The 24,948-nt window shown below is 40.3% G+C and overlaps 1 protein-coding gene across 8 annotated transcripts in view; it reads left to right on the top strand.

Annotated features, from left to right (window-relative positions):
- GARNL3 (GTPase activating Rap/RanGAP domain like 3) overlaps window positions 1-24,948 on the top strand; it is a 183,713-nt gene that overhangs the window by 37,955 nt on the left and 120,810 nt on the right. For 7 of the 8 annotated variants that reach the window (XM_012458113.2, XM_064377845.1, XM_064377840.1 and 4 more), the window contains one exon: window positions 12,832-12,901. In XM_012458113.2, the coding sequence (XP_012313536.1) occupies window positions 12,832-12,901 (70 nt within the window). Of the gene's footprint in view, window positions 1-11,778; window positions 11,880-12,831; window positions 12,902-24,948 lie in introns of those variants that run through there. The other variant, XM_012458115.2, reaches the window with a different exon arrangement.

Raw genomic sequence — 24,948 nt, 5'->3', positions numbered from 1 at the left:
AGAGGAAGAACTCTCTGCCCTTTTTCTGTCTGCCTAAAAGCAGGGCATAAATTTCCCCTTGTGACGATGTCCCCTCCCCTGCCTGGACCAAGAGGAGAACAACACTTATCACCAGAGATGAAGATAGAGATAAGACAAACCCTACTAAATAACCTTTAACTACCATTAGTTTCCCCCATATATACCTTCCCGCAAGTTACCAGCCCTAGAAACTCAGAACTCCTTTTCCTTTGTCTAGTCATTCCTCCACAATTTATCACCCTTTGTCAAAATAGTATATAAGCCCCTCAGTCTAAGCGCCTTTTTGGATTTTTATTTATTTTCTGTGGAACCTCCCAGCATGTAAAATCAAACAAAAAACTATATGTTTTTTCTCCTGTCAATCTGTCTTTTTCCAGTTAAATTTGCTGGCCTCAGGGAAAGAACTAAGAGTGTAGAGGAAAAGTTTTTCCTCCCTAATTGTTATGTTTCTAAAGCAACAAAATTTCAGACTGCAGCAAATTCTAGCTAGCCCCTAGCATCTACAGAGACCTTGTTTTCTTCTCTATTGTTGATGAGAAGCATGGATGCACAGCCTGTTTATTCAAATATTTATTGTGTTGAAGCTGGACACTACAGTAAGTGCTTCATATGTCTTTTTTCATTAACTCCAGTGGGAAGGTACCATGATGATCAATATTTGTTGAGTTAATTCATTAAGCAAACCATCAAACCCCATTATACAGTTGTAGGAACTGAGGTCCTTGAAGGTGATGTTTATTGCCTAAGATCAGGCAGTGAGTTAGTGGTAAGTCAGACAGGGCTAAGTAGATACTGGGAAATACTTATGCACATATAATTTCTCTACACATGTAGATTTTTATTTAGATTTAAGTTCAGCGTTCTATATTTTCTATATGTGATCTTTGTTTTGGAATATTTTTTAAGCTATAATTTACATTCCATAAAATGTAATTATCTTAAATACACAGTGAGATGAGTTTTGACAGTTGTAGCCGATTGCTTTTTTAATGTTATGGTGTCAGTCAGTCCCACTTAGTTGCATTATCTATGTATTGAGAAACACCAATCTCTAGACATGGGAAATGTCATAGTGAACTGACAATTAGTGAGCCATGTCACAATTTATTCATTGTGATTGCTCCCACAGTATTTTCTTTGTTCACTTATATTAGTGGCATTGTATTAACCCCTGAAATGAATTTTTTGAGATGAACCTGAGGCAACATTTATAGTATTTTTATGTCTGGCTCAAAAACAAATTTCATGAACATGCTATATAAGGCAGTTCACTTCAGCTGTTAGTGGAATTGTGAGCCCAGGGATTGTCTCATGGGCTTGACCCTACAGAAAATTATGAACTGGTCTATGTGTTTGCCCTGTCCCTTCTTTAGACACCTCCCGAATATAGCTGGCCTCACCCTTCCCTGTTACTCCCAGCCTCCTGTACAGAAGGAAAAAACCCAGGGGACATATGTCCTCAGATATTTGAGGTATTTGAAGGGCTTTCCTATACAAGTGATTTTAACTTATTTTATATAGCCCGAAAGGACTAGCTGGCTTGCTTGCATTCATTCATTCATTCATTTTCATTTAACAAAACCCTACTAAGTGTTAAATCTGTACCAAATTGTATGTTAGGTGCTTAGGCTCAGTACTGAAAAAACCAACAGGGAACCTACCATTGTGAAGCTTTAATTGTAGGTGGGAAGGCAGATGTTAATCAGATTCCCTCTTTGTAATTCCTAGTTGGCCAGGGAGAGTCAGGAAGGAGGAGTTTTGGGGGAGCATTCTAGGTGCTAAGGGGAGCTCAGCAAATGGAAGGGAATGGGAGAAAGGCAGTGTGGCTGAAGTGCTGAGCGGGGAGTAGTGCCAGACTAGGCAGGTGGTTGGGAATGTGGGAGTGATGGTGAGGAAGTTAAGAAAAAATGAAGGGTGTAGGTGTAGGACCAGCTGGTGGAGATAAAGGTGTGATGGATTTCAACTCAATATAGGAAAAAGCTGTTTAACAGGAAGAAGGGATGACCTGGGTTGAGGGATATTTCTTATCACCAAGAGTGTGCAAGCAGAGACTGAATGGCTATTTTTCAAATATCTGGTATAGGATACACAATTGCAGATAAAAGATTGGACACCAGAAGGTCCTTAAGTTTCTGGGCCTGGAAGTCTCTGGAAGTATCTTCCAATCCAGTGAAAGAGACAGAGATGAGATGACTTCATGGGATTTCATAGAGAAGATGCCTTTTATTAGCATCTGGTGGTTGGGAAATGAGTTGTTGAGCATCTCTCAGGCTGACTGTAACAGAATCACCTATGAAATATATTTTAGTTGAAAATATAGGTGCTTGGATTCCATTCCTAAAGATTCTGATTGAGGAGATCTGGGGTGGGAACTGGACATTTACTTATTTAGATGAAAAATATTATAAAGCAAACTTTAAAACTTTTGCATGGAACAACAGAAACTATCTTTAGAAAATCATAGTGGTGAAGGATTTCTTAAGTCAGAAAAACAAAGACCATAAAGGAAAAGATTGAAAATGTCTACATTAGAATTTGAAAACTTGTGCATGATCAAAGATATCAGAAACAAAATTTAAAAAGAAAAACAACTATCTGGAAAAAGACATCTGTAATTTGTTAACTAAAAAAGGGTTGGTTTTCAGAATATACAAATAATATCTACCAGTTCTCATGCCTGTAATCCCAGCACTTTGGGAGGCCTAGGCAGGTGGATCACTTGAGGTCAGGAGTTTGAGACCAGCCTAGCCAACATAGTGAAACCCCGTCTCTACTAAAAATACAAAAATTAACCAGGCGTGGTGGCATGTGCCTGTAATCTCAGGTACTTGGGAGGCTGAGGCAGGAGAATCATTTGAACCTGGGAGGCAGAGGTTACAATGAACTGAGATTGCACCACTGCACTCCAGCCTGGGTAACAGAATGAGATTCCATTTCAAAAAGAAAAAAAAAATCTACCGATTAATTGGAAAAAGACTAACAACATACAAAAAAGGAGAGGGCAAAACATTTGGAATAGGCAAACCATGGAAAAGCTAGCCCAAAAGTCCAGTAAGCAAAGAAAAAGATGTTCAAGCTCTTGAGCTATCAGAGGAGTGCAAATTAAAGCCATACCTCAGTGAGACACCTTTCATATTCTTTAGACTGGCAAAAACTAATGTCTGACAATACCAAGCATTAGCCAGAATGTGGAGCAAACAGAATGCATATGCTGCTCATGGGAGAGTAAATTGGTATATTCACTTTGGAAAGCAAATTTGACACTACGTAGAAAAAATAACAATACATACACCATGACCTTGCAGCTCCACTCCTGGGTATGTAATCTAGAGATATGATTGCACTGGTATTCAAGGAGGTGTGTAAAAGGATGTTCATTCAGCATTGTTTAAACATTGGAAACAACCAAAATGTTCAACAATAGAAGAATGGAGGATATTGATGCAGCAGGATATCATATAGCAGTTAGAGTGGGTGAGTTAGAGCTATAGGTATCACCAAGAACAAACCTCAAGAGCGAATTGTTCATCCAGAGGATCTAGTTGCAGGAAGATATATGTGGTATAGTATTTGTGTAAATTTTTAAAACATGCTAAACAATGCGGTATATTGTTAATGAGTAAGTACATAGTGTAAATATAAAATTGTAAACAGGAGGTATAAGCCCAATTAGTCAGTGATTGTTTCAGGGGAGGGAGAGATGAAAATGGAGTCAGGGAGAGGTACACAGGGGTTTCAAGTATATCTGTAATGTTCATTATATTATCCTTCATTCTGCATCTTGAAATATTTCATAATAAAACAAATTAGAGACAAAATTCTAGTTGATTCTGATACCTAGCTAGGTTTGAGAACCAGGATCTAGAATCAGTGCTTCTCAGATTTCAATGTGCATATGAATCCCAGGGAAATCTCATTAAAATGATGATTCTGTTTTATAGGTCTGGGGTGGGTCCTGGGACATTGCATTTCTCACCAGCTCATATCAAAAGAACACACTGAGCAGCAAAATCACAATGACCTTGGTGTTCTCTAGGAATCTTGCTGCCTAGGGACTGTGCAGAAATACCTGTTCCAAATAGTAGGCATCCCTTCAGAGTCTGGGCACAGCTGGGGGCAGATCTTAGGAATCCCTGTGAGGAAACCTTATGAACCTGGAGAGACAGACTTTCGAGGGATTTCCCCAAAGATTTAGATCTGCAGGTGGTTAAGGGAGGTATGCCACAACATATGTTGTCTATGGAATTATTTTCCTTATATTAAGTTTCTGTTTAATACATTTCGGTCATGCTTTTATAGATCCCATGTGGAGTAATGTTTCCCAAACCAAATTATACTCTGGGCTGGAAAACCCTAAAGTCTTGACCTTACAGGAAAAGGGAAGCCAAGGTCGCTGTCACTGAAGAATTGAGAAAGGAGGGAGCAGGTGTGCAAACATCGTACTTCACAGGAACCACTTAGTTGGTAATGTTTCCCAGGTTTCTGGATGATGGGTCTTGAGCTGAGAAGAATGTGACAGACCTCCCCGGCTTCTGCTGTGGGCACCCACACCCAAAGACTGCATATGCTACTGACGAAGGGGATAAAAAGAGGCTGTTTTACAGTTTGCCAGATTTGCTATATACATATTGTGCTTTGCTTGCACAATATTTTTGTTCCTGTGAAGTCCTGTGTACTTTGTATCTTTCTCTCCCACTGCACTGTAAGCTATATGAGAGCAGGGACCACATATCTCAGGTTCAGCATCTGGCACTGTGCCTGTTACCTTGTAGGTACTCAGTAACTGTTTATTAAGTGAGTGAAAGAATTTTGACTCAGATACAGTTTTTTAAATTAAACTTTTTATTTTGAGATAATTATAGATTCATATGCAGTGGTAAGAAATAACACAAAGACATCTCATGTACCCTTTACCATTTCCCCCAGGGGCAGCATCTTATGTAACTATAGTACTATATTGCAAGCAGGAAATTGACATTGATACAATCCACTGATATTTAGATTTGCCCTGTTTTACATGCAATTTTATTACATGTGTAGGTTTTTCTATCTACCTGTATCCACAGACAAGATACAGAACAGAGCCCCAAAGACCCTCTCATATTTCCCTTTTATAACCATACCCCACTCTATCCTCCCTCTATAAATTGGCCATTTTAAGAATGAATCATACAATTTGTAACCTTTTGTGACTGGCATTTTCCACTCAGCATAATTCCCTGGAGATTCATTCAAGTTGTTGCATACATAAGTGGTTTGTTCCTTTTAATTGCTCAGTAATATTCTGTGATGTAGATGTACTACAGTTTGTTTGACTGTATGACCTTTGAAGGACATCTTGGTGGTTTCCAGTTTTTGGCTGTTCTCAATAAAGCTGCTTTGAACATTTTTGTGAGGATGTTCACCATAAATTTTCATTTTTCTGGGATAAATACCCAAGAGGGCAATTGCTGGGTCACATGGTAACTGCATATTTCACTTTTAAGAAACTGCCAAACTGTTAACCAAAGAGGCTTAGCTTAAAATTTTATAGTCCCACCTGAAATGGATGATTGGTCCATCTTCTCTACTTCTTTGCCAGCATTTTATATGGTTGCTATTTTTTATTTTAGAGATATAATAGTAAAGGCATTGATAGAGATCATTATTGAAAGGAAGCTTGCAGTGAATTGCCACAGGACTTTATTAATGCTAGTGAACCAGATACATTCCAGGGGCACATGTCTGTATTAGAAACTTAGTGGACATACCGATTCTGTAGGAGGCATGCTTTCCAGAATTAGAGAAAAGAGAAGTAGAATGAGAAAGATGACTGAAAGATGATAAAAAATAACTTCAAATATACTTGAAAGTATGCCTGAGACTATATACTCAGTTGGTGGGGGAATGCAGGGAGATGAGAAAGGGAAAGGAACCCACCTGTGTTCAAGTAGAGCAAATGAGAGCAAAGGTAATAATTTATTCATGAGTAATTTATTCAACAAATATTTATCAAGTGGCCCGTTATGAACCAGGAACTCTATAAGGTACATCAGGGCATGTGATGGCCAAGACAGATAAGATCCATGACAGTTAGAATAACTAGCATTTACTTAGTGGCTACTGTGTGCCATATGTTGGGCTAAGCACCTTATGATCTCTTTCAGTCCTCCCATGGAGACAGATAATTGTTTTAACCCCCTGTTGCAATGAGGAAACAGGCTCAGAGAGGATAAGTAACTCGTCTGAGGTCACAGAGGTCATGTGTGATGGTGCTGAAATTCAGATCCAGGACCTAACCACTTTATGGTTGGTGGATCTTGCTAAAATCCTGGTACAATGAACACATGGTATCATACCCCCAGAAACACAACAGGGGAGCAGGGAGCTGTCTGGAGAGTTAGAAGAATCAAAGTGTCCTGATTTCCTGGGCCTCATTTGATTTGGAAATCTTTCTGCTTACTTCCTACTTCCTGTGTCTCAAAGGCCTTCAAGAGGACAGAATTTTTCCATTTAATTATTAGAAGTTAATGTGGGCGAGGTGCAGTGGCTCACACCTATAATCTCAACATTTTGGGAGGCCGAGGCAGATGGACTGTTTGAGCCCAGGAGTTTGAGACCAGCCTGGACAGCATGGCAAAACCCCATCTCTACAAAAAATATGAAAACCCCATCTCTACAATCGTGTGGTGGTGCATGTCTGTAGTCCCAGCTACTTGGGAGGCTAAGGTGGGAGGATTGCTTGAACCTGGGAGTTGGAGGCTGCATTGAGCTGTGATTCTGCCACTGTACTTCAGCCTGGGCAACAGAGTAAGACCCTGTCTCAAAAAAAAAAAAAATGGAGAAAGAGAAAAAGAAGAGAAATTATGTCATTGCATCCCTGCTTTTTGTGTCACTTGACTTATCTTCAGGAGGTGAGACAGCTGGTCCCTTCTGTGCAAGAAGCTATTCTAGCACCTATTGTTAGGAGGTCCTGGGCTCCCTACAAGCCTAAACCTACAGTCTGGCACATTATTTAGCTTCTCTGTCCCTCAATAAGGAGAATCCCTTCCATCTGTCTCTTAACTGTCTGTCTATCGTGGGGCAGGGGCTGAGGCCTTGTCCTAGAGCTCCTGACTGTTGATAGGCTTCTAAACAACTGCCTGTTACTTCTCACAAATTCTCTACTGATCTAGGAAGAGTCTCCCTTGTTGCTGTTGGCCTTAACTCTTCCACCAGGCCTGGACATTGCTGAGGCCTAGCCTTGTGGGATCTGTTGTGAGGTCAGAACTAATCTCAGTGTCAGTTGAGTGACGAGCTAGATCACTGAGTTTGGCTTCCCCTTGGGGGCTGCCTGACTCCCTTTTCTTTCCTTATCAGTTTCAACAACTCTTGACTCTTTGGAGGAGGTTGACCTGCTTTCTGGGAATGTGACTTACATCATGGAAATCTGTCTAACTTCTACATGGAGTTAGAAATCTTTGCTCTCATCCCTGGCCATATTTAGAGATTTAACATGGAGGTCCTCAGCTCTGTTTATGCCAGCCAAGCGTGATCCAGCATCCTCACACATTAATTTGCCAAAACAGAAGCATTTATATTTAGAGCCTGGACCATGTTGCCTGTGGGAAACTTGAGGTTCCTTTTGGTACTTGCCTTGTTCAGGTGACTTCCTCTAGCCAGGTTTCAAAGTCTCTTCCCCCTGTCATGGCAATAGTGGGTCCTGGGTATTTTCTAGGTGAGGTCAAACTGCTAGGCCAGTGCTTTTAGGGAGGAGATGTAGTGCTGAAGCATGATGCCACCCTCATCCCTGCCCTGGGAAGCCTGCTGCTTGGCCCTGGGTCTCCTTTACTGCTACCTGGGGATAAGAGGCAAATCATTTTATGTTAAAATTATTTTAAAATCTAGTAATCATTTATGCCACCTTTCCAGATTCCTTCCTAAAAACTTGAGAGGAATTCATATTAATAATAAGCGCTGGCTGGATGTGGTGACTCATAACTGTAATCCCAGCACTTTGTGAAACTGAGGTGGGAGGATCACTTGAGGCCAGAGTTCAAGACCAACCCTGGAAACATTGTGAGACCCACATCTCTACAAAAGAAAAATTTGAAAAATTAACCAGGCGTGGTGACTCATGCCTGTGGTCCCATCTACTCAAGAGGCTAAGGTAGAAGGATCACTTGAACCCAGGAGTTCAAGCCTGCAGTGAGCTATGATTACACCACTGCACTCTAGCCTGGGCAGCAGACATTGTGCTTAGAACTTTGTCTTCTTTTTCTTGTTTATTCTTTACAACCCTGCTAAGTAGATAATATTTTCTTTTTTTTGAGACAGAGTCTTACTCTGTCACCAGGCGCCAGACTGGAGTGCAGTGGTGCGATCTTGGCCCACTGCAACCTCTGCCTCCCAGTTTCAAGCAATTCTCCTGCCTCAGCCTCCAGAGTAGCCAGACTACAGGCACGCGCCACCACCCTAGCTAATTTTTGTATGTTAGTAGAGACGGGGTTTCACTATGTTGGCCAGGATGGTCTCGATCTCTTGACCACGTGATCTGCCCGCCTCGGCCTCCCAAAGTGCTGGGATTACAGGCGTGAGCCACCGCGCCCGGCCAGTAGATAATATTTTCCATTGCATTGTACAGATGAGGGAACTAATGCCTGGAGAGGTTGAGAAGCCATATCTGTGACTGAAGTGCATGTTCTGAGGGACTACATTGCATCTCCTCCCATGGATAGAAACCTGGATCAAGGCCTTGTCCTTCCTTATAAAGAGTTCTACAGAATGGTTAACAGGTTTCCCAGGATTCCTGAGTCATCTGTAAAAGCAGTATGTTTCAAAGCATTGTTTGTGGACCACCTACATCATAATTCCCCTGGCTGCTTGTTAAAAGCATAGATTAACTGACTTACAACCTCTTGGAATAGGGCCAAGGAATCTGCATTTTTGCAAAGCTCAGACTGTAAAGTCTGAGGAACATATCCTCTGACATAGTCTCAGAATTTTTTTCACTGACACACTAATCAGTTTCTGGATAGGCCTAAATCTAACAGTAGGGATTTAGGAGACTATACTACAGGGGTTGGCAAACTGTTTCTTTAAAGGGCCAGTTAGTTTGGGCTTTGTGGGCCATATGGGTCTCTGTTGGAGCAATTCAACTCTGTTGTTGTAATGCAAAAGCAACCATAGACAGTTCATAACCAATGGGCATGGCTGTGTTCCAATAAAACTTTGTTTTCAAAAACAGGCAGTGGGCTGAATTGGGCTATAGTTTGCCAACCCCTGATATAGAGTCATCCTGGCCCACCAGCCTTCTGACAACCCCTGTTTGTGGAATTTATTCTTACACTACTTTCTATTACCTATGGAGAGCTATATCAACTAAGATACAATTGCCTAATGTAACAAATAGACCCTGAATCTTAGTCACTTAAGACAACAAAAGTTATTTCTCACTCATATCAGAGCCCAGTGAGGCTAATTCTGGTTGAAATCTTCTCCGTGGTCATGTAAGACCCAGGCCCCTTCATGTGGCTTTATCCCTCTTGGGCCCCAGAGTCCTCTCCATACAGCTGGCAGATGAGGAAAGAGACCAAGGTTTATTCGTGGGAAGTTTCTATGGGCTGGGTCTGGTAGAGGTGCCCCTCATTTCTACCCATATTTCTTTGGCCAGAGCTCTTACCATTTGGGATCCAGAAATAGTGATTTCTCAAGCCCATGAGGTCCTTGGTCTCTAGATTTGTTCTGTTTTCATCTGTCTTTGCTTGAAATCCCTCCAATTCTTTCCTGGGCTCATCTTTTCCTTCTAAAGAATCTTGCTAAGTTCAGCCAAGAGGAACCAGTGCTCAACTTCACTCTGATTGTTTCTAGCCACTTTCACTAGAGCTGCAGGCTCACTGAGTACATGGTCCACCTTCTCAATGACTGCAGGTGTAAGTTTTACCAAATATTTTGCTACTGTATAATATAGATCTCTATCTTTCCAGCCTCTGAAATCAATTTCCTCACTGGCTGCTGCCTGCCTACTACTTTAGGTTGTTGCTACGGTGGCACCCCGCTGCAAGATACCTACTTCTGTATTAGTTCAGGTAAAATGGCAGCTTTAACAGGTAAATTCAAATTCTACCTGATTAACACAACTAAATGTTTACTTTTTGCTCACATCATATTCTAGTACAGATGTTCTTTGTGGTATAGCCCTCCATACAGATGTTCTTTGTAGTGTGGCCTTCCATGTGGTCATTCAGAGACCCAGGTTTTTCCATCTTGAAGCTCTGCCCTCCTGCAGGTCTCTACAGTCTCTTTGTCCAGCTGGCCACAGGCCAGGTGATCAGGCACATTTCAGAGGATGTGCTGGGAGTGATGCATATCCATCACTTCAGCCCATATTGTCTTGGCCAGAGCTCAGTCACATGGCCACACATTCTGCAAGAGGGGCTGGGAAATGTAGTCCATGCCCAAGACAAAAGGAGAAGAGGTTTTGCTGTGCACATAGCAGTAGCTACCTTATAGGCCAGGACTCTGGACTGAGGGAATAATAACCAGTAGGGAATAATAATGGCTCATTAGTGGGGGTGACAGTGTGCAGCCTGCCCTGGTAGTTAGAAGCGGTGCTGTCAGGCATTAGCTATTATGATTCAAAAGATATACAAATACCTTCATTAATGCAATAAGCATCTACTGCATGTCCACCATGTGCTAGGTAGCAGGCCAGACACTGGGGCCTTGAGAGGAGAACAAAGCCCCCCTTAGAGCTCTGGGTGAGCCACTCTACTCATAACCTTTGTACTGAGGCCTAGGGGCCAGAGAGCCTGGGAAGGAAAGAGGGAAGTGGGTAGGGCTTTTTAACCTGGCTGGTTTGAGTGCCTCCTACAACCCAAGAAATGCAGCCCATATAGTTCATCCTGGTTCCCTCTATTAGCAAGCATCCTCTCTGCAGTGTATTGAATGAAATGTAATGTGAGGGAAGGGAGGGCGACACATAGTGGACATTCTCTTTATAGCTTCCTGGTTGTTTTCAAAGGATGTTGTTTTTGTTCTGTGAGACATCTAAGGGAGGTGGTAGCTCTGGGATGTAGGGTTGTTATCTTTTTATGTGTTTGTGCCTGGCTGCTGGTAAAGTTAGGAAATTGGCACTGTGTCTCAGAACCTCCTCAGCAATGCTGATGGCAGCACACGGGGGACCCAGTGCTCTACATCCTTGCTTTTTTCATGTTACTGGCTATTCATGTTAGAAGCTATTGCTGTTGATGTCCTAGTGGGCCTGGCTGAAATTGAAGTGGTGGGTTGAGTTCTAGGCAGACAGAGCATTCAGTCAACAGCCATTGGGCATCCGCTCTGTGCCCAATCCCTGTCCAAGTCCACTGGCACTTCTCTCACTGGAGCAGCCAGTGATGCGGGCTTGGTAACTGATATGTAGGGCAATGGCAGTAGCCTCCAGGAAGGTTTTCAAATGGACTAAGAAAATGGGCATAGAGGACATATTTAATACAGACTGAAATCGACCATGGAGGGAAGGTTTTTATTCTTTTTTGGAGACTTTTGGGTAGAAAATCATATCACTAGAAGCAAGAATGTAACCTGGGTAATTTCTGGAACACTCTTTCAAACTGCACGCATTGATTTGTTGCCCATTTTCAGCTAAGGGATGGAGGACTACAAAAGGTTAAATTTCTCATATAAGATTAATTCAGCCATCTCTGTGTAATGGTGGAAGCAGAATACCATTAAACTCTCTAATCTCATTTCTCTCATGCTGTCTTTCTTGGAGCCTGTCAAACAGTGTCCTGGCAGAGAGTCAGTTCTCTGGTTGCTAAACATCAGAGTCAGTCTCTTTCTGCATGTGCCAAGAGGGCTGTAATTTAGAAAATGTAACCTACCTTTTAAGGAAGGATGAAAAGGTACTAAATGCACCTTTCTTTGCATGTTAGATCCCAAATATTTTGAATATAGTAAACATGTTATTCCTATATAATTTTATTTTCTATGTTATAGTAGAGTTATCTGCATGACATATTAGAACCAAACTTATTAAAACGGTTTATATTTTGTGGATCTCATGTGGTTTCATGAGTATTGCTGGGGTGTTAAATATACTAACTAATAAGATATGTGCCTTTTGAGTGTGCAGCTATGCATTCAGGATAAAAACGTAGTAACAATTTTGCCCTTGTTTTAATTGCTCTTCAACAACACGTGATTTTTGAAATCCTGATTTGAGCCTTTTTTGGGTGGGTAGCTGCTGCTATGTAAAAAGCTGAATATACATGGACATTAGATTTTCTGTTAGTTCTGCTCTTTTTTCATATTGCCACATAAAAATCCTAAATTAAAGGGGAGCAGGAGGTGGAGCTTACCAGGATTGTGAAGTTTCTTTCTCTTACTTAAAATATAGCATTAAATAATGCTGGTTATTTTTATGTTCCATATTTGGGACAAAGAGACTCTCTTAAATGAAAGATAATTGCAAGATCCGGTTCAGCAGCTTTGTCCCTTGCTTCAAGTTTACTGCAGGGCTTCTCTCCTCTCTGGTTATACAGAAATGAAATTATGAACCACCAGTAGCCTTGGAAATTTCAGTCGATTCCAAATGACTAAATATTTAATTCAATCATTACCTATACTTCCAGAGATGACTCTGACATTTGCTTTTTATTGAAGGCTCCATGAAAGCCAGGCTCTGCAATGGCTGCTGGGGACTGTGTCTGTTGCAAGGAGGCTCCCCTGCAGTGAGGAGCCGGGGCACTGCAAGTCTATTCCATAGCAGCCCTTTTTGCAAATGGTAGTCGATTTTTGCAGAAGGTTTGTGGCCAGATCGCTATGTATAATACTGATGAAGCATTTTTGTTCCAGCTCTGTCTCGGAAGACCTAGGCTGTAGACGTGGGGATTTCAGTAGGAAACATTATGGATCTGTGGAGCTGGTAAGTTTATGCTGTCTGTTCAGTGGTAGTACATTGATTTAGAATTAGAGACGATCACCAAGCTCATCAGATCTTTTGTATATTTACTGTTAGACCATGTGGGTACAGTGTAAGAATTGGATTGGAATAAATAAATATACAAAGGCTATGATAATTTGATCATCTTTATCTATTTGTTTTAATTGTTACATACTTTTAATCTTGTCTGCCAGTTTGTTAAAAATATGTTGTGGCTTGGTATTTTTCTCTGTGTATATAATTAAATAAAATAATTTATGAATTAAGAAAGGTGGCATTTGGCTTATATATGATCTTTTTCCTAAAAGTTTATAAATCTAGTTTTCAAGGTTTAAATATTATTGAAAAACATATTCTGATTTTCTGTATCTTTGCTTTCTGGGTATGTAGTAGGGGTTAGAATATTTATGAGAGCTGTTTTTCCTGTTAAAAGCATATTGGTTGGACTAGATAAATGACTGTTATAGATGATCAATATTTGGAATTAAAATATCTACATTTTCCTTAATGAGAGACATTGGGGTTTGTGTTATGATTTTTAAAAATTATATGTTTTCATTTTAAAAGAGCAATAATGAAGGCATGTAATAGTCTCAATATTTTTTAAAGATAGAATATGATTTTTTCCAATTACATGGAAATCTGAAAAAATTTTCAGAAAAAAATGTGCTCATAAAATTTTATTGATTATTATTTAACGCTTAATGACACTGTCTACTATTTCTATTTATTAAAAATGAGTTGCTTATATCTATTTGTGTAGTACCCAGTTTTCTCCTATTAATATAAGCTGCATCCTTGCGGAGTTTAAGTACTAGAAAAATTTATACCAGAGTTGCGTACCAGTGGCGTTCTACTTGAATTCAAGCATATATTATGGACTTGACTGTGTACCTGGCCTGGAGCTGGGTATTCTTTAAAATATAAAATGAGTAAAAGATTTGGTCCTTGTTCTTAAGGAGCTTACTGTCCTCTGGCTGGGCAGATAAGACACGTAAAATATCTGAAGAATGAATTTAGCCACATAAAAGATACCTCAGTTGATTTAATCAACACCTGTTCTGTCTGTCACTGGTGACACCATGCCACTTAGACCACCACCTCCCCTGAAGGAGTGGGTGCATAGCTGTAAGTCATAGCAGGAATTGGTACTGTGAAAGAGATGCGTGTAGAGCATCATGTGGGTTCAGAGAAGAGAGAGAGCACTTATTCTGGCCAGGGATCTCAGAGACACAGCTTGGAAGGCCTTGCGGAGGGCTGTGAGATGTGGGTTGGTGGCAAAGAGGATAGATAGTAGGTATGAGCCAACAGCATGATTCCTGGCAATGCTATGTTCCAAGACGGTGAGCAAATGGTCTTGCCTCGAAGAGAGCTTTGTGATTACAAAGCAAGCAAGCTTTGGAATCAGGTAGGCCTGGGTTCCCATACCAGGTCTATTACTTATCTTTGTAACCAGTCAGATTACTTCTCTGAACCTCAGTAATGCTTGAAAACATGTGCTCTGAAGTCATTATTGTTTAATCATTAATTAATTGTACGATATTGGACTTCCTTTGGCCTCAGTTTTCTTATCTATAAAATGGGGCTATTTCTATTATCTACTTTAGAAGATTGGTATAAGGATTAAATGAGATCATGTACATAAAGTACTTAGCACATAAGCACAGCTTATGTTAACTAGCTGTAGTTGTAAAGACAAAATTCAGTAGCAAAAGTAGAACCTTGACTGTCAGGTGAACACTTTGGACTTGGCCTAGTATGTAATATGGAGCTCTTATAAACAGTGAGACTATTACCTGGGGGAGATAACATGGGTGTGAAAGATGGACTCTTTAAAGATATGGGAAAATCACATAATATCAGAATGGAAAAGTACTTGAGAGCAGTGGTTCTCAAACTTGAGCAGACATGAGAACTCTCTGAAAGGCTGATTAAAACATAGATTCCTGGGCCCTAGCCCCAGAGTTTCAAATTCAGTGGATCCGAGGTTAACCTACAATTTGCAGTTCTAACAAGTTCCCAGATTGATATTGATATTGCTGGTCCTAGGATCACATTTTAAGAAGCTTTGCCTTAGAGGACCTCAGCTAGATCATCAGTTAACCTTGGCCTGATGAGGTAGCCAATTGATCAAATATTCTTCACCATTTGTTCACATTTTTCCTCTAGGGACCATGACTGTGTGTATGTGTATTTATAGTTGACTTTTTAGAATATTATAAAATAAATTTTAAATGTTTTTTTAAAATTCTGTGTATAATCTCACCTTGCAGCAACTCTTTTCATCTCCTTTTGGTTCCTTCCAATCCTTATAACTACAAACCTTATTTTTACATTGTTAAAATGAAATTATATATTTAATTTTACATTCCTCTTTTTCCATTTATGCTGTATTTTCTAAATGTCTTATATAGTCTTAGGAGTCTTCATTTTATGGGTGCCAACATAGTAATAAATGATTATCTGTATAATTTTGTAAAATTAGGTTGTTTCTCATTTTCTCATATTAAAAATGACAAGTGCTCTGGTAGTTGGAATCGTTGGGGAAAATGAAATGAGCAGAGCTCCATTTTTGTTGTCAGAGGATCTCTTGAAATTCTGACCACAGCATTTTAAAAGGAGAGTGATGTTTTCTCTCACTTCTGAACAACAGATATTATTAAATTACAAACCATTATGTATTGTAGGTTTATGAAAAAGTGAGTTTGACTTTTCTTATACCTGGTGTGATGAAAATTGTTGGGAACCCAATAAGTGTTGGGCATCTTGGAACTCAAACTTTCCACAAAGGCACCAAAGATTATATAAAATTTAAATTTTAGCATGAACTTCTCCTGACCTTGAACAAGTCACATATAAGTCTTATGAAGAATGAAACTCAGCCATTCACATCAGTAATGAGAGAAGATTTAGGGCTTAGTTCTCTAGGCTTCCATCCTATATAAGTTTGGTGATGACAATATGGAAGCCCAGATCTTCACAGACTCGTGAGAGAGTTTCTTAGCATTCTTTCAACACATATTTATTGAGGGTCTATCATGTGTCAGGCACTGTGCAAGTCACTGAGAGTGAGGGGAGAAAAGCAAAACCATTTTTCTGCTCTCATGGAGCCTTCACTTTAGAAACTAACAGCCTAACACTGTGTCCCCAGATTGTGTTGTATCTGGATCTCAGCTGTGTCCCTGCCTTAACCAGGGATTGTTTCCTTATGAGGAACAGAGATCTGTTCAGTCTAGGTCAAGTATAAAGCTATTCACTGAAAGGATATGGGTGAATCTCACAGAAGGGAAGCACAGCTATGCCTCATGTGATGGAAAGCCAGCAAGCCACTATTTTCTCTTTCTCACTGGTCCATATGCTTTCTTGTCTTTACATTTCTCTGTGTCTATATCATTCACCTCTCTGCAGAACAGCTTCGTCTGATGGCACAGTTGCCTCTCTTCAGCTTATTTTTCCCGGTAGCCAGAGTGGTGTTTTCTTTTTTAATTTATTTTTTATTGTGGCAAAACAGACACAACATAAAATTTGCCGTTTCAACTATTTTTAAGTGTACAGTTTAGGGGGCATTAAATACATTCACACTAGTGTACAACCATCACTGCTATGCACTTTCAGAATGTTTTCCATCATCCCAAAATGAAACCCTTTACCAATTAAACACTAGATTCCCATTGGCAGTTCCTCAAAAAGCTAAAATCAGAGCTTCCCACTCTCAGGTAACCTCTATTCTATTTTCTGTCTCTATTAATTTGCCTATTCTAGATACCTCCTATAAGTGCAATCATACAATATTTGTATTGTACAATATTTATATCTGGTTTCATTTCTCTTAGCATAATGTTTTCAAGGTTCATCCATGTGATAGTGTGTATCAGAATTTTGTTCCTGTTTTTTTTTGTTGTTGTTGTTTTTGTTTTTGAGACAGAGTTTTGCTCTTTTGTCCAGGCTGGAATGCAGTGGGATGATCTCCGCTCACTGCAACCTCCACCTTCTGGGTTGAAGTGATTCTTCTGCCTCTCAGCCTCCCAAGTATCTGGGATTACAGGCACTTGCCACCACATCTAGCTAATTTTTGGATTCTTAGTAGAGTCGGGGTTTCACCATGGTGGCCAGGCTGGTCTCGAACTCCTGACCTCGTGATCCATCTGCCTCTGCTTCCAAAAGTGCTGGGATTACAGATATGAGCTACCACGCCCAGCCACAATTTCATTCCTTTTTATGGCTGAATAATATTCCATTGTATAGATACACCACATTTTGTTTATCCATTTATCTGGTTGGTTTGTTTGTGACAGAAGCTTGCCCTGTCACCCAGGCTGGAGTGCAGTGGCACAATCACGGCTCACTGCAGCCTTGACCTCCTGGGCTCAAGTAACCCTCCCAACTCAGCCTCCCAAGTAGCTGAGATTACAGATGCATGACACCACACATGGTTAATTTTTTTGATTGTTAGTAGAGACAAGGTCTCTCTGTGTTGTCTAGGCTGGTCTTGAAATCCTGGGCTCAAACAATCCTCCTGCCTTGGCCTCCCAAAGTGCTGGGATTACAAGCATGAGCCACCACACCTAGCATGTTTATTGATTCATCTGTTAATGAACACTTGAGTTGTTTCCACATTTTAGCTATTAAGATTAATGCTGCTATGAACATAGGTATACAGATACCTGTTGGAGTCCTGCTTTTGATTCTTTGGAGTATATTAATTAGGAGTGGAATTGCTGAATATGGTGATTCTGTTTTTAGCTTTTTGAGTAACTGCCAAACTTGTTTCCTCAGTGGCTGTACCATTTTACATTTCTACCAGTAATGCACAAAATTTCTAATTTCTCTACAATCTTGCCAACACCTGTTATTTTCCATTTTTAAAATAATAGTCATTGTAGTAGTGTGAAGTGGTATCTCATTGTGGCTTTGATTTGCATATTCCTAGTGATTAGTGATGTTGAGCATCTTTTCATGTGCTTATTGGCCATTTGTATATCTTCTTTGGACTAATGACTGTTCAAATCCTTTGTTCATTCTTGAATTGGGTTTTGGGTTGTTTTTTGTTTTTTGTTTTTGCTGTAGAGTTGTAGGAGTTTTTGATATATTCTGGCTATTTGTCCCTCATTAGATGATTTGCAATTGTTTTCTTCCATTCTGTGGGTTATTTTTTTTTTTACTCTGTTGACAGTGACTTTGATGCACAAAAGTTTTTAATTTTGATGAAGTCAAATGTATCTGTTATTTTTTTTGTTGCCTGTGTTGGCGTTATATCCAAGAAATCATTGCTAAATTCAATGTCCTGAAGATTCTCCTCTATGTTTTCTTCTAAGACTTTTATGGTTTTAGCTGTTACATTTATGTCTTTGAGCCATTTTGAATTTCTTTTTTCTATATGGTGTGAGGTAAGAGTCTAGCTGCATTCTCTTGCATGTGGGCATCCAGCTTTCCCAGCTTTTTCTTTTCATTGGTTGAAAAGAGTATCCTTTCCCTATTGAATGGTCTTGGTTCCTTGTCAAATATCGATTGACTGTAGATGTGAGGGTTAGTTTCTGGGCTTTGCTTCTATCTCATTGGTCCATATGTCTGTCCTTATGACAGAATGATGTCTCAAAATGTTGACAATACAATGTCTTTTCCTTCTTAAAATCTTTCTTCAGCTGTTCATTGTACTTCAAGGCCAGACCATGTACCCAATCCTATAAGAACCTATGTGATTCCTACCCTGCCTTTCTCTTTCACCTTCTTTCATGCCTCTTGCTCACTATGTCTCAAATGTCTGGCCTTTATCTTAATCTCTAGAACACACTAAGCTCTTCCCTATCCCAGAACTTCTGTGCTTATTAGTCCTTCTTACTGATGGATTCTTTGGGCTTCTCACAGCTGGTCTCAGCTTAAATGCTGTCTTCTCAGAGGGTCCTCCCCGGCCATCCCATCAATATTAGTTTCCCCCTCTGCTATTCTCTAAATCAACATCCTATTTGGTTTCTTAGTAGTGCTTATCACAATCTAGATTCATTTTCTTTACCATTTACTTACTACTCTCTTATCCACTGAGATGAGGCTGGGAACCATGTCTGACTTGTTCATTGTTTTATTTCTAGAACCTGGCACAGGGCCTGGCACATACTAAGTTCTTATAAATGTTTTTTATTACCAAATTGATTTCTGGCCCCCCAATCCCCATGGTTTACACTTGTTACAGCTCTGTTGGATAGCATGGTCTCTTTGTTCTTGGTTTTAATTTCAAATTCCAAATAGAATATTATGGATTGTTTCCTCTTTGTTCAGGTATCTATCCCTGATTCAAACACTTGTGCTCAGGGTAGTGGGGTTATGGACTATAAACATAGCTTTTGAAGCCCATCCCCTCAGCAATCCTTGTGGGCAGGGCAGATTTTCTCCCATCCCCTCAGCAATGTTTGTGGGCAGGGCAGATTTTCTCTGGAGATGATATAGACAAGTCAGTTTCAAAGAAGAACATCATGAGCTGAGCTGAAACTCCCAAATGTGTCCATTAACATTCCTTCATATAGTGAGAATTTAAAAGCTGAAACTAAAGGCACTTAGTGAAAATTTCTTCCTCTGCTGATGGACTTCCTTTATCTGTGTACTTTTTTAAATACCATAAATAAAGATACAGATTATGAACTCCCTAAAAATAGGAATAATGTTTATTTGCCACTGTATCTCTAGAACCAAACACGATATAAGCATTAGTTACTTAGTAACTATCGATTGAATGATCCAATTTGGTTGAAATTAGAGAGTGGCCTAAACCATCAAAAATAAATAAAGGAAAGAGAAAACAAGCCTCTTTGATTCCTTCCTCAACCAATGTACTTAGACTCATTAGCTTGCAGTGCATTTCATCTACAGCGTGTGCCATTTCTCTTCCTGATGAATTGCAAGTCTCGTCTCTCATGGCAGCATTCTGGGCAAGGCACAGCTATCACACCATCAACCATTCTTCATCACTCTATATTGAAATCTGTCAGAAAAAGCATAAGATTGTTTGTAGCTTTTATTGATCTTTTTGTGGCCTTTAAACTGGATGGCTAGGAAATTGATACAGTATCAATGATAAAAAGTATCGACACTATAAACAATATAGACCTCTCCCCTGCCCAGCTGCTGACTCTCATACAACCCCGTATCTTGATACTTCTGGGTAAGTAATGATCTGCTGGTGATTTCAAGTCAGGATAAAACAGGGTAGTATATTGTCTATTCCTTTTTAAACTTATTTCTTAATGACTCAAACCTGCATTTAGATGAGCTGCATGCATGCTCCCCTGCTATACAGGAAATAAATATATCAGTGCTTCTCTGTACAGATAGCATGATTTCGTTGTCATGAACTCAGGGTAGCCTCAAAGGGCATCTGGCTATACTGTCTAATGACTATCAAAAGAACAGTTGATGATGAACTTGCTTGGCATCTGCAGATTTTAACATTTGAGGTTTTGACTGTTTGAGGACTCTCAAAGTCTGATATGTAGTAATTTGTGTTTTTGTTCAGGCACAGATTTCCATTATACCTGTGAGACTGTTGTACAGGAAGACGATGCTTTGCTAATGAGTGATTTAACTCTCTGTCCAGCATCCCTAACACAGCTCAGTTTTGTTCTCTACTCAGGGTTAAATAGGCTTTTTGCTTTCAAAGGCAGTTTATGGGAGAAACTGTTTTCTGTCTAGTACTACTACCAAACTGAGAAATTAGTGAGGGTACCAGCATATTTCCCTCAGGAACATCAAAATATCAAGACTTCAGCATTCTGCAGCTAAAATCATAATTTTGACAGATACTCTTTAAATTTATCTGGCTTGTAAAATGGTGCAGTAGGTGGCTCACGCCTGTAATTCCAGCACTTTGTAGGCCGAGGCAGGCTTATCACCTGAGGTCAGGAGTTCAAGACCAGCCTGGCCAACATGGTAAAACCCTATCTCTACTAAAAATACAAAAAAATAACTGAGCATGGTGGCAGGCCCCTGTAATCCCAGCTACTTGGGTGGTTGAGGCAGGAGAATCACTTGAACCCAGGAAGCAGAGGTTGCAGTAAGCCGAGATCACGCCATTGCACTCCAGCCTAGGCAGAAAGAGCAAAACTCCATTTCAAAATAATACTACTACTACTAACAATAATAATAATAATAATAAGGTAGAGCATAAACATAAAAGTATTTCTGTATCTAGCCCTTAACAACATAATCCTTCTTTCCTCCATTGACAAGATTTTGGTTTGTAGAATAGCTTTGACGCTTGTCTCCTCCCTACCCTACTTTTTGATGCAGTATGATTTTATGACCTATTTTTCTAGGATCAACAAAATTTGGGGAGAATTAGCACCACCTGACCAGCCATTTGGTGACCATCTTGAGCTCCGAGTGCTGTATTAATGACATGCATAGCCAAGGCACAAACTGTAACAAATCTACCAGCTGAACACATGCTGTAATAAGAATACCAGACCTCTCCAAATTTTCCCAGACAAAATCAACTTTAGAAAGAGCCACCTCAGTGATACCAGGCATCAGCATGCTCTCCAGCTTCAAAACCAGAGCTACAGGCATCCCACTCCCTCCTTTCCGGTCCTGGCTTCCTCATCCTCTCCCTAGAGGCCACAGGAGTCTCCCATTCCTGTGCCACTCAAGTCTTTCCTCCTCAGGCAAGTCTGTCTGTGCTTCTGTGCTGCTCTCCTGCAGCCACCTTGGCTCAGCTCACAATCTCAGGCTCTTCAACCTTATGCTGGTATCCTGGGGGTCTCTGTTCTTTGACTTCAGTAGTCTTCAACTGGTAGGATATGGTCCCCTGATATATATAAAAACACTTCCAAATTTTGATGAATGTATAATAGTTTACTTTTCATACAACCAGAAATACAAACTGTGAACATGCCACTTACCTGGTTAACTCTTCAGCAAAGGTAATTGAGTAGAACAGTTTTCTACCTTGATGGTGGTTTCATACACTCAGGAGGCAAAATTCCCATGAGCAGACTTTCTTGGTGTCTGTTTGGTGACAGCCATTGCCTTGCACAACTTCCTTGTACCAGATCATTCTCTACCCTGCATCATGGCTTGTCATGTGCCCACCTCAACTTTCAAATAAGCAAGATGGGGCTCAGTGATATGCATCATCTGTTGTAGCAGGAATAAATTTTAAACTTGATTAAAATATATAATGTAATATACCTTTATATACTGCTCTTAGCAATAGAATATGTTTTGTTTTCTCAAAATTGCTTGTTTCAGAACCTGTGTTTTCTTCTGAACTTATGCAGACCTTCTCTCAAAATTGTAGTATTTGACAGTGTGCCATGAACATGCATAGAGTTTGAAAACCACTCTTTTTATTTCTTTGGGACTGTTAAAGATAAGGAATTTGGTGTTTTTGCCAACCTTTCCCCACATGGGCTGTGGACTTTAAGAGCTCTTTTTTTAGGTCCTCAGAGGAAAGTCTAGCCTAGTTAACTTATTAACTGCCCCTTGACAGGCAACTTGGAACAAGTTTCCCTGGGGTGCAGGATCCAAGAGCATTTGAGGCTTCATCAAAGTCTCTCTCGGTGCCCTTAAGATGAAACCCTTGTCTTTCAGCTTTCTCCTGTCTCTGTTTGCTTAGGGCACATATTCATTCCGTGAGTTAGAACAGCCCTTTTGGCCCTGTTTAACTGTTAAAGAGGAGAACATCTGTGGGTTCTGAAATTTCCTTGCCCTTTATTTCACTAATCAAATTTAGGGAAAGTCATGCAGAAAAATCCAGCGTAGCTTTCCATGATTGGCTTACCATAAATGGCTGGCTCCTAAGTAATATTTTTATATTGAACTATTTTACCCATGTAATTAAAGCAGTTACTTTGGGTTCTTTTATGTGTAAGAAAAGGATTGTATGCTTTTTGGCCTCAGCTTTTTAATTGGTCTATTGCAGTTATCATGTTGCAGTCTTTTAAAATAATAGTCTCAAACTGTGTATGTATAATAGATGTGAAGGCTTTTTAATTACTTTGGGAGTACATTTCAGCCATTCTCTAATTTCTCTTTTTGCTCCTTGTAATGGTTCCACAGTTTCCTTTCTGACTTTCTCCTTTTGATGCTTCCCCTCCTTGTACTCCATAGAAACTGCTCTTGCCAAGGTCACCAAAGATCTCCTTGCTACCAAATCCAGTTAGCATTCCTCAATTCTGCCTTTTTTTTTTTTTTTAAACATTTTGAGTTTATTTTGTTTTTGTTCTTGTTTTTTGTTTTTTGTATAGACAGAGTCATACTATGTTATCCAGGCTGGTCTCAGACTCCTAGCATCAAGTGATGCTCCTGCCTTAGCCTCCCAAGGTGAGACTGGGATTACAGGTCAGTCTTTATCTTATGTGACAGATAGCCCTGTTAAAACTTTCTCCTCTCTTGACTTCTCCATACTGTCAGGTTTTCCTTCTGCCTCCCTGCTTCACCTCTCAGCTTTTTGTTTGTTTGTTTCTTTGTTTGGATCCCTTCTCTTCTTCCTGGCCCTTAAATGTTGGTGCTCTTCCAAGTTCTGCCTCAGGCACTGTTCTTACTATACATGCTCTTTCTGAGTAATCTTTCCTACCATCCTGGCTTCAGTCTCTGTCTTAAAACTGGTGACTACCAGATCCATATATTGAGTCCAGATTTCTAGCCACAGATTTCTATGCATGGGCCCATTTGCTCAAAAACCCACTGGCGATCTCTCCTGGGATGACCCATAGGCAACTGAACTGCAACATGCCCCAAACTGAACTCACCCTCTCCCTCTTATGCCAAACCACTGAGTGAATGGCACCATTGTGCTAACCTAACCTGTGTTAGCCTGACAGACTCCATCTTGCTGAGAGCCAGACAGACTCCATCTTAACGTCTGCCTCACTCCTCAAGCCATTTCTCCCTTAAGTGCATACCTGGGTCATGCTACTGTGCTGGGTCATGCTGTGCTTAGAACTATAGAGGCATATAACCATTGTAACCATATCCTGCTTGGTAAGCCCACTTGCTATTGTGAATACCCCCTTGATTGATTGTATAGCAAGTACCAAATACCTCCCTTGGTAACCAGCAATCATGGGAACCACTTGCGTATACTCTCCTTAGTAATCAACAATCATGGGAACCTCCTGCCTCCTAGTTACCAGCCTCCTTATCTAACTTGCTTGTTCTGCTTCTGTAAATTCCGCTTCAGCTAGAGTTCCCCTCCCCTATCTTAAGCAAGGTATAAAAAGGAATCAAGCCCCTTCTTTGGGGCCAAGAGATTTTGAGTGCAAGCTGACTCTCAGTCACCAGCAATAAAGGACTCTCAATTGGAACTCAGAGTGTGGCGCTTTCCTTATAACGCACTAGGCTATAACAACATTTTCCTTTCAGCTGATAATTCCAGAAACCAGGAAATCACACATAGCCATGTCCCAGTCTCTGATCAAATCCTGTTGGTTCTATTACATATTCTCAATGGATTTCATGGCCAGTTGCTTTTTATTCATGTCACTGTGTACAGCCAGTGTCAGACAGCCTTTTGAGTGCTTTGTATGTGTAAACTATGTTTCACAATGACCTAATGAGATGGGAGTACTGTTATCATCCCCATCTTAAAGATGAGTTAATTGTGATTCAGAGAGGTGAATTAACTTGTCCAAGGTCACAAACTGATAAGTTGTAGGGTCTCTGTCCCCCAACCCCCAGCCACAGTAGGTTGTATTTATTTGAAAGATCCGTGGTCTTGCTGTTGTTATAGGCTGCTCCAGTGCCTCTCAAACTTGATTATGCATAAAAATCTCTTGAGCAGTTTGTTTAAAATCCGTATTCTGATTTGCCATATCTGGAGGAAGCTGAGTAGTGTACACTTTTTACAAGCTTACATTTTGAAAGTGACTTTTAATTCCTTCTGTGTTTCTTCTTTCTTTCTTTTCTTTTCTTTTTTTTTTTGAGATGGAGTTTTGCTCTTGTTGCCCAGGCTGGAGTGCAATGGTGCAATCTCGGCTCACCACAACCGCCGCCTCCCAGGTTCAAGTGATTCTCCTGCCCCAGCCTCCTGAGTAGCTGGG

The sequence above is a fragment of the Aotus nancymaae genome, unplaced genomic scaffold (assembly GCF_030222135.1).
Source record: "Aotus nancymaae isolate 86718 unplaced genomic scaffold, 86718_ANA_hifiasm-v0.15.2.pri h1tg000003l, whole genome shotgun sequence".
Lineage (NCBI taxonomy): Eukaryota > Metazoa > Chordata > Mammalia > Primates > Aotidae > Aotus > Aotus nancymaae.
Note: the sequence above shows the minus strand (reverse complement) of the source record. Positions and strands in the feature narration are given on the sequence as shown.